Here is a 10,518-nt window from a genome sequence, read left to right as displayed (position 1 = left end):
TAGGTAAACCCAGCTTGCCTGTAGCATTCAGCCTTTGAACGATCCATCTCTTTTGAAATGCACAGAAGCAAACTCCGACGCATACGGAAACGTCTTTCGAACTACATACATATCAGTATAAACAGACTTTTCTACACAATATCTTCGAACAGTAGCACAGCTTCGTCTTCCGTAATTTGCATTGGTTCCGAATTTTCCGTTGCAAGTGCCATTATATGCCTGCATTAAAGCAAACGGTGAAAAAAACGGAAGTGGAACCATCTCGGCAGGGCTTCTACTTCGGGCAGTTTTCCACCATAACTCAGTGAATGTTGAACCAATTGACTTCATTTTTTGTATGCGATGAGATACGCATAAAACCTCACTTTTTACCTGTTCAACGACACTAAAACTTGCATTTGCGGAGAGTACATGATCCGGATCAAGTAGAAAATGGACGGAAACGACTATTCTCGACATTTTTTACAAATTACAAACCAATTTGTTGAGAATATTCAAGAATTTATATTTGTTGAACAGGTAGATTTGAGGTTAGGGAATCGCCACTGATGTCTAGCCGTGTACAAAAATTCAAGTCAATTGCTATTGAATTGACTGAGTTATAGCAGAAAAGTGTCCAAAATACCAGCCGCTGCTCAAAAGGCTCGATTCTCTATGTTTTCTTGCTATTCTTGGTTTTCCATAACATTGAAATTGTAATCAGAACTAAGTTTCAAATATTTTTTTTGCTTTTTTACATGAAAATTTTGTTGAAGGGGGGAGGGGAGGGGGGTTATTCATCAAGCTACGTCATTTATAGGAGGGGGTGTCCGAGTTTGTGACGAAATGCTACGAGGGGGAAGGGGGTGTTAAAAATCGCTTAAAAAGCTACGTCATTTATGAACGCTCCCACTAGATCTGTTTATTAGTTTGTGCACTCCACAGTTTATTTCATCAAACATCGATACGTCAAATCAGTGCATCACCCAAATAAATTCAGCCGAACAACTTACCTTTTATACTCCTAGGTGTAGCTACTGGCACAAACGGTAATCCAAATAGGAAGAGCAAATATGGCAGCGACAATCCTACCGGTCTCATCAGGCAACCTAGAGCAGAAGAAAGAATAACAATGAAAAGCATTAGAATAATGTTTCTTATGGGAAACACGCTTGCAATCAAATCTCGGAACCCCCTCGATCACAGTAAGTTAACGTTAACATGCAAGTTGTCCACACGAGCGCACTGCACCACTGCAACAATTTACATAGAAAACGCATTCATACCGGTAGCAGCGCAAGCTGCTGACTCGAATCACAAGTTTTAATTCCCCATAACTTTGTTTCATAAGTGTTAATGCACGTGGTGCCCACCACAATCTGGCCCATCAACGATCATGATTATTTGCTGATCATTATTCTATTTTGATACATTTCCATCCGTCCATCCCTCACGTAACGCGCGAATCGCGCGCGAGTGGAAAGTGTGATTGAATATCGATAACAGCTACCTCGCGCGCGCGTTGGTATAGCTATATAGCCAATAATGGGCAGTCATTCAGCAGCGTCGCAACCACAAGCTAGAGTGACCGACCGAAGACGCACAAAGACAACAGCGGAAACATGCAAAAAGCCATTTTCATTCATAAAGTTTTCGGAAGGAACCTACTAGCTGTGTATGAACGGAACAACAACGGGTGCAAAGTGGAATAAGGTGGGTGGGTCAATAGAGGCACCGCGAAAGTTCGCCTCGATGGGACTGTGTGTTAAAGTCGGACCATTTGAGCAGAACACTCGAGCGTGGGTGGTGAAGTCACGTGACACTACTGCCCGGACTCGGTCCTTCAGCCGGGGATATGATTTAGCGGATTTGGTGTCGAAAATGAGGAGAAAAAGGAAGAACGCCGAAAGGTAGACATGAGGCAAATGTTAGGATTTTTTTATTTCTTGAGAATGGGAAAATGACTTGATGGGATGTCCCGAGTACAATGACCTAGTCGAACTCAAATGATTTTTTTTTTGCTTTAAACAAAATACCTTGAGATAAATATGTACAATGTATTGGGTAAAACATGATGACTAGTTTTCTTTGATATAATTACAACTTCTACCAGCTGAGTGCACTGTTAATCGTCCTTCTAACTTCAGCTATAGATTAAGAAGTTAAGGAGGTACGTCCCGAGTGTGTGCTCCCCAAGAAGTTGCGGCTAAAAGCAGCTGTGTATGAAATAATGTATCGCGTCAGCAGTACAAGGTGACAGCTTTATCAACGGGATGTAGTCAACGCCAAGGATGGGAACACTGACTTTGAGAGAGTTACACTCACTTGAAATTTTCTCAGATCAGAAGTATGCTATCAAAAATGTGTATGGAGGACTTTTACCTTTTTGTTTCAGCCAGTGAATCAAAATTCAACCATCGCGCAACAATAATGACAATGTCGCAACCTGTATTTGTTGCGACAAAACAACCCATGCGACATAAGTTTGTCCCAACTTGAAAATAATGGGATTAACATCGTACACCACGAATTTAGAGATTTTTAAGCCTTGTATTGCGATTTTCGAACGGTAACTTCGAGTCGGTAAACACTGCAACTCTGGTGAAGCTCTATCATCAAACAGTTTCGACTTTGGGTTAGTAATAATTGATTATTCACGAGTTGAAAAGTACGCAACAAATTCAGCTTCCGTTTTGTCTGCAACAAAAAATTTAGAGATCATGTCATTATCTGTCACCAGTAGGGATAAAGACTAATCGTCGCACCTTCTTTGTTGCTTGTTTTGTGCCTCTTTTGTCTGACAATTCTCTTCACTGGTTTCAGCTAAAAGTTTTCCGAATAAGGTGAGGGTCACACATAGATATCCATGGCGCGAAAGAGCGATGAAAGCGACTCTCCACGAGGTGAGTGTAATTTACATTCACCTTGTGGAGAATCGCCTAATTAGCTCTTTCACGACTTTGATATGCCTGTGCGACCTTTACTTATTCGGAAAACTTTTAGCTGAAACATATCTAAAACTTATGGTAAAACTCCTCCATACACTGTTTTTTGATAGCATGCTTCTGAGCTGAGAAAACTTCAAGTGAGTGTAACTCTTTCAAAGTAAGTGTTCCCATCCCTGTTTAACCCTACCCCGAATTTCTTCAGGTTGGCAAAGAGAACTTTTTCCGCTCGATCATTGGTCAGAAGAGCCTTCACTCATCTCTGCTAATGACAACGGTCCCCGGTCTGAGGCTATTGACTATTACTGTCAAGATCATGCTCAAGAGTGGTGTGTTGCTTCTGCCTCGTTGCGAGGGAATGCTCAAATCCCAAACAGAGTGGAAATAAAAACTGAGTGAGGAAGAGAGATCGAAAAAATATAAACAAACGATGATGATTTCGGGTAGAGGAGTATTTTGAGGCCCGCGAGTCGGTTTTTGTATGGGAGTGGAACTCGCGAGTGCTTTTAAAGTGTTAGTGGACGTGAGAAACACAATTGTGAGGCTGCGCGACCATCTCCCTCTCGGAACTGTTGAGGATTTGCGTGATTTCAGTGTTGTCTTTCACTTCTTACGAAAAAAAAAATCGCCTCCTCATTTCCTCGCGAGGGAGTTTACGCTTTAAGCCTGGGTATACCAGCAGGCAGAATAACGTCGGAAAAGACAGGGCCTGCTGAAACTCCACAATTCGGTGGTTCTGGCCAAGAAGAAGTGTGATCTTTTAACCGAGAAGCGAAGCGCGGTCGATAGGCACAAAGAGGAGAGGTATAACCAAACTGACAGCTTCGTCTTGTTTACTGGAAGCTCTACGATAGCACATAAGACCAGGAAGCCTCGACGACACAGGTACAGGTAAGAGCACCTAGCAGGCTCGTGCACAAAAGTGGCGGCAAGGGAGGGGTTTTCCCAATTCCGGCAAAAGGCGGAGGGGCGCCTAGTGTATGAAGCGTCGATAATGGGGGGGCTTAACACCAACCCCCCCTTGTGCACGGGCTTGGGACCTGGACAAGATCACCTACACCAAGGAGCTTAAGCAGCAGTGCGATGTAGATGCATTAATGGTCATAAGCACCAACGCAGTTAATACGATTATTAAAAATCCAGAATAAATTTAAATACTCCATTCAGTAAGCACCAAAAAGCTCCAAGAAAGGATTTAACAAAGGAAGCACGCGGCCATCCTCTCTCTCGTGATAATCCAGCTCGCGGGAATGTCAATGCAACTTGCTTCAACATTCAGTCAGCTGATTTTTTATGTCTATATTAACGAGATTTTTAATCCTAGACTAGTTCATCTCGGGACCCACGTTTTACTTCCCTTCCGAAGGAAGACCCACATTTTGTGAGTATGTCGGGAGTGGGATTCGATCCCAGGCCCTCGGCGTGATAGTCAAGTGTTCTAACCACCACACCAGGTCCGCTCCACTCAGTCAGCTGATGTTTATTTTCTCTTTTTTTTTTTGCAAAACAGTTTGTTCCGCCTGCGTGATGGACCGTAATCGTTGGGCAGGATTACAAAATTTGCCGTAAATTGTTATTGTGAATTTCCTACAGAAGTACTTTGAGGAATTGCTTCAGAAGTTCCTTGGTAGGTAAGTAGCTCGAAGCGTTCTTCTAGGATTATTTTCTTTGATTAGTTCAGAGATTCCTTCAAATTCAAATTTCTGTAAAGCTTCTCTACCAGAAACTCCTTCTGTGGGTCAAAATTTCCGTAGAAATTCCTCCAGAAAATTCTCAGGGAATTACTAATTGCATTCCTACTGGAACTCCTCCGGAAATTCATCCACAAATTTCTTTTGGAATTCATAAAGGAATTATTCTTCAATAAATTCCTCCAATAAGGCTGACACAAATTTCGATTTTCTCTAATGTCACCCCCCCCCCCTCGGAAAATTTTGGTCGGAATTCGACATTTTGAGGGGGGACACAAATAAATTATATAAAAATTTAAAAATTTTGAACTGAAATTAGAGTTGTCGAGAAAATTTCTTAACAAATCCGATGAATTTCACAATTTTGCCTAATTGTGTGGGTAATTTTTCAACAAATACATTTATTATTTATTATCCACCCCCTTGGCGAGTCAACGAGCAAAGTGACAAAAGAAGAAAATGAGATTTGTTCTGGCCTAACCCTTTCGGGAGTTAATCCAAAAATGCTTCATAGCATTTCTCCGGAAATTCTTCGGAAATTCCTCCAGAAATTATTCCGGGAATTAATCCAAAAATTCTCTGCGAACTCTCTAGGATTAGGAACTCTATTTTTCTAGGAATTACTCCAGAAATGTAAGCAAAAAAGAAAACCGGGTTAAGTACTGTTCCTTTTAATTCCACTAAGAATCTGCATCCTTTTACAGATACGTATTTCGACCTCAACTGCAAGGTCGTCTTCAGTGTCTTGTACTTGACTCGAGTCGAAGACGACCTTACAGTTGAGGTCGAAATACGTATCTGTCAAAGGATGAAAATTCATAGTGGAATTAAAAGGAACAGTACTTAACTCGATTTTCTTTTTACTTACAGGTATTCCACTAACACGCCCAGGTTCATCATCATCCAAAAATTTGTTCAGTACTTCCATCAGAAATTACACAAGGGCTTATTCCTGAAGTTCTTACTGGAATTAATCCAGAAATTCCTCAGGGAATTCTTTATGAAACTCCGTTAGAAAATCTTCTGGGAATACCTCGAGAAAGTTCTTTAGGAATGCCTCCAGATATCCTTCCGGAAATTTCTTCGGAAATTCCTCCAGAATTTCTTTCGTGAATTCTTCCACACATTTCTTCGGAAATTCTTCCTGAAATTCTTGCTGGAATTTCTCTAGGAATTGTTTCGGAAGTTCCTCCAGAGATTTCTTAGGGAATTCCTCCGCGAATTCTTTTAGAAATTTTTCCGATAATTCCTCCTTGAATACCTCCACAAATTCTACCGGCAATCCTTCCAGAAATTTCTTCAGGAATTCTTCCATAAGTTCTTCTGAGAATTGCTCGACAAATTCTACTGGAAATTTATCCAAAAAATTGCATGGAGATTTCCTTAGCAAATTTCTCTGGAAATCACTCCACAAATTACTCCGGGAAAACTTCAAGAAATTACTATAGAAATTTCGCTGGGAATACTTCCATTGACCTTCAGTAAACTACTCCAGAAATTTCTCCGGGAATTCCATCAGAAACTCCTTCAGCAATTCCATCAGAAATTTCGCCAGAAATTCCTCAGGGAATTCTTCGTTGAAAATCTTGAAGAAATCCCACAAGAAGTTCCTCCGGAATATCTCCTTAAATACCTGGAATACCTGGAACAGCGTTTCTCAAACTATGGGTCGCGACCCACTGGTGGGTCGCGGGTTGATTTTTGGTGGGTCGCGAGGGCTTGAGTGATATTGTAATAAATGGCTTAATTAACTTATGTCAAATGATATTGCTAGCCATTTTTCATTATAAAAATACTCCCTTGGAGAAGCGTCAGAGTTCTAGGAATTCGGGTTTTTCTTAATTCTGTTAAAACTTTTTTATTATAGGTCTTAATCTGGAGTACTCTGATTATTGAATTGTCTGCATTTTAAAATTGATTCTGAAACTAAGTTTTTATCAAAAGTTCAAGATCAGGGTAACATTTCAGAATTCAACCTGAGTGGTGGAAAAAAAGTTTAAGTTTTTGCTTGCAGTTTGTGTTTCAGTTAGATTCACATTCTTGTATTGACTTTTCGAAACTTCTACGCAGAATAGCCTTTTCGAATGAGTGTAGATTAACACGCCGAGTTCAGCAGTTAAAATATCAAAAAATACAAAAGAAATACCAAAAATCAGCAAAAGGAGAAAATAACAAATTTCGACAAGAAACCTTACTTTTACCGACCTATAATAAAGCTAAGCTTCGGTAAAATTCTGTTAATGTCAATAATTTAAATTTTTACGGATATCAGAACAACTGAAAAGTGATTTTAACGAATAACAGAAAAAAATACGTGTGTATGAAGAAAAAGATTAGAAGATTCATCTGACCATCCAGCTATAATTCTAAAAACTTTGAAATTTCACAGAAGCCTAAAACTGATATAGTGGCAAAGACTTTGTAAAAAATATTTTTTTTGTTTTTTTTTTCTAGAATCAAATTCTTAAGACAACTCAAGAGTTTACTGAAGCTGAACATTAGAGCACCTTACTCTTACTCAGACTTTTTTTAAACTAAACAGAAAAAAACACTGTAAATTAAAAAAAAAAAAACACATTATTTCAATTTGATTGCTACGCAACGAACGTTATTTAAAAAGTAAGGTCGAATCAAGGGTCAAATTTGCAGAAAAATGACGTATTTTTTGAAAATGCGTGCTGGTGAGTCGCCAAAATCAAAAGTGGGTCGCAAGCTGAAAAAGTTTTGTTACCCCTGACCTGGAGTAATCCCCGACAGAATTCCTGAAGAAATACCCCTATGAATTCCTAGAGGAATCCCTGAAGGAATTCCGAAGCAATTCCTGGAGGAATCCCTCATATTGAAGGAATTCCTGAAGGCGCACGGCGAGGACAAATCGGCGCACTAAAGTTATACCTTAAAATCAAGGATATAGTAACGTTTGGTGCTTAAAAAAACGAGGATAATACGTGATTGGCATCTAATACGCTGTGGAGCTTACCACCATAAGTGCATATACTCGGGTCTTGGTAAAGGAGGATGTAGAGAGCTCGAACCAATAAAGCTGGAACGGAACGAAATGAGACCTAAAGGGTGGTACGGTCAAAATTTGATCAAACATTTTTTTTCATAACTTTGGACTGCGTACATCAAAATAGCTGATTTTTGGACCAGCATTTTGGTGCATTATATGTAGCTAATGCCATAAAATTTTCATCAAAATCGGTTTAGTTTTTGCGGAGATATTGTTGAATCCTGAGATCTGCAATTTTTTTTCCAGTAGTGACGATCGACGGTGGATGCTAAAGCTGGTTACGCTAAAGCACATTCGGTAGCCACACACTTAGAAATTCTGAAATTTGCACGAAACGGAATCTCCAAAGAATGTAAACGTTTTCAAGACTGAATCACAAATTGGACTCAATTTTACGCGCATCATGTAAGTGCTGGTTGGTTGCGTTAGATGTCAACAAATTCGTTTCACCATAAACGTAGAATCAGTATCACGTTCATCAGCCACATTCTAACTTGGTGAAATAGCCGAGGGGTAAGAGATGTGGCTCACGATCAGAAGATCCGGTGTTCGAATCCAATGCATGGCGTTAATTTACTTTTCTATGTTTTGTCTGTCAAATCGCTTCTAGCGATTGCTAGACGCTAACAAAAAAAAGTTTTATTTTGGGGTGTCTTGAAAGACGAATATTTACGTGTTTCAACCTTTAAATTTGTGTTTTTGAAGATGCTCGTATATGTCAGGTTCAGGAAACTTAAAATTACATGATATTTTCTAGGTGTACACTATTACGAATAAATAATGAAGCACTACAAATGCATATTACAATATGCCATGTGTAGTGGAACCTTACAAATGCGTAGAAAACTAGGACAACACAATTGGACATGCACAACACAGAACATACATTTTGCCCTGTTACCCTAGTGGATAACAATTTCCGATGACAGAATGACGAGGTTTAATTAATGTTGTTGGTCCATTTGTCTATACTGTAATCGTATTTTCTCTGGCAGTTTGCCTTTTGTTCGCAGCATTAGTTGCTTTCATAGCTTGAGTTTTGTCTAGGAATTTCTTATCCTAAGGGGGCACCCCGATTCGTGTTACATCACTAGAGTTCTATAACTTGAAGTCTGTGCCAGGGAAAGGTTTACTTCTCTAGTACTTAATCACGGCCCGAAATGGCCTTAATGTTGGCAATCGAAATAGGATTTCGGACCTCTATTCTGCCAGAGCCCTATAAATGCGCATTAATTCTAGGGAAATATTTACAAGTTAAAATAGCACATTTAACACAAAAATAAAACTTGTAATACCACGTGGAATATGACGGCAAAATGGTAAGCAAGCGAGACGCACGTGATCTTCGAATGCCCACGATTCATGGAGCAAAGGTCGAGTATGCAAGAGATATGCGGTAGAGATATTACTTCGGCCAACTTTGTTGAAAGTATGTGTACGGGAGCGGACAAGTGGGATTCCGTTACTTCCACGGTCTCACGAATCGTACTTGTACGACATAGAAAATAGCAACTTGAGTTGGCCACCCTTCTCCTACCAGGAACTTAAGTCCATCGGGTAGTCTATAGTACTAGCCAGGATCCATTCTTTCAGGGGAAAAAGGACAACTCAAGGCGGTAGCTGGGGAACGCTTACCAATACCATGTGCGATCCCCCCTTCTCGAAGCCATCCCTAACGGGCGTACCCCAAAGGTAAGGAAGAGAGCAAATGAGAATTTAGTGGGTCGACCCCCACATAACCCGAGGACCCACCTCGTGGGTATCTGATCAGCAGGTTTTCTCATTCTCTAAAAAGTAGCTTTATTCGTTTAAGCCATAGGCGCACAAGAAGTTCAGTGTCAGTCGCTCTTTGGAGGAAGAGCAACTGAACGAAAAACCGATCGTGTCTGGGCAGGAAATCAAACCCAAGCCCATATGCTTATGAAGCTAAAACGCGACCAACTACGCCACGCGCCCTGGATACCAATTCATTTATAACATGTAAGTCAGTCAATTTAGTATTAAGGACTGAAAACGCTGGGGATCATAGTTGTAGAAGTTTTTTCCCACAACCTGTTACGTCAACGCACTCGGGTGGGACAGCGATATCCATATTTCCTCAGTTGTGTTCTCCACTGCCTGTAAAAGGTGAACGATAGAAACTTACACCACCCCACCACCTTCCGTCCCTCATCGCCAGAAACTTTATCGACGGCGGCGACCAACCCCGCCACCACCACCAGGAAGTGGAAATCACTGCCAACGTCGGAAAGGACAACAAAGCGAATAAATAAACGGCGCGGAAAAGTTCATTATGTAAGTCGCGTTACCAACAGGAATAGACCACGTGGAAAAAACTTCCTATGGTCCTGACCATTGTGCCACACTTTTTTCATTCTTTGGTCTACGTTAAAGGGATACAGGACAGGCAACGTATAGTTTGCTGGATGACGCTTTACGATCCATTTCCCAGCGTTGTTACCTTGTGGGTTGGCTTTGTTCTAGAGGTGGTGAAGAATTTTCTTTCATGTTTCACGCGTTTGGGTTTGGGTTGCCCTACCTGTATCCAGGTTAAACGGCGAAACACGATTTTGGGAGTGAATATTTTATGAATGAGTGTGTCTATTTTGCAACATAACGACCCCATCAAATTGAATATTATCACGTTGATGAAACATAGAAGGTGTTTCTTTTACCAATTTAGGTGAACGTGTCTTGGTCAGTTTAGGTGCTAAGTTAAAGGAAACGGTAAAAAACCGTAAATTTATCGGTCCCATGAAATGTGATAGCCATTTGGTTAAATTTGATAATTTAACAAATGACAGTGTCGTAACTTAAGACATTTTTCGTGAGTAAAGTCCTGAAGTGTTTTTAATTTTGGTACGTCTACGTGTGAGCGGGAAACCCCTTC

General features: G+C 40.4%; 1 protein-coding gene across 1 annotated transcript in view; it reads right to left on the bottom strand.

The window, feature by feature from the left end:
- Positions 1-992: 992 nt before the first annotated feature.
- Positions 993-10,518, bottom strand: part of LOC134287518 (piezo-type mechanosensitive ion channel component-like) — a gene marked incomplete at both ends in the record, with an annotated part of 43,398 nt that continues 33,872 nt past the window's right edge. The window contains 1 exon segment of the mRNA XM_062849422.1: positions 993-1,088. Coding sequence (XP_062705406.1) covers positions 993-1,088 — 96 coding nt within the window.

This window comes from Aedes albopictus, chromosome 2 (assembly GCF_035046485.1).
Source record: "Aedes albopictus strain Foshan chromosome 2, AalbF5, whole genome shotgun sequence".
In the NCBI taxonomy this organism is placed as follows: Eukaryota; Metazoa; Arthropoda; class Insecta; order Diptera; family Culicidae; genus Aedes; species Aedes albopictus.
The sequence above is the reverse complement of the archived record's forward strand: the minus strand, read 5'-3'. Positions and strand labels throughout refer to the sequence as shown.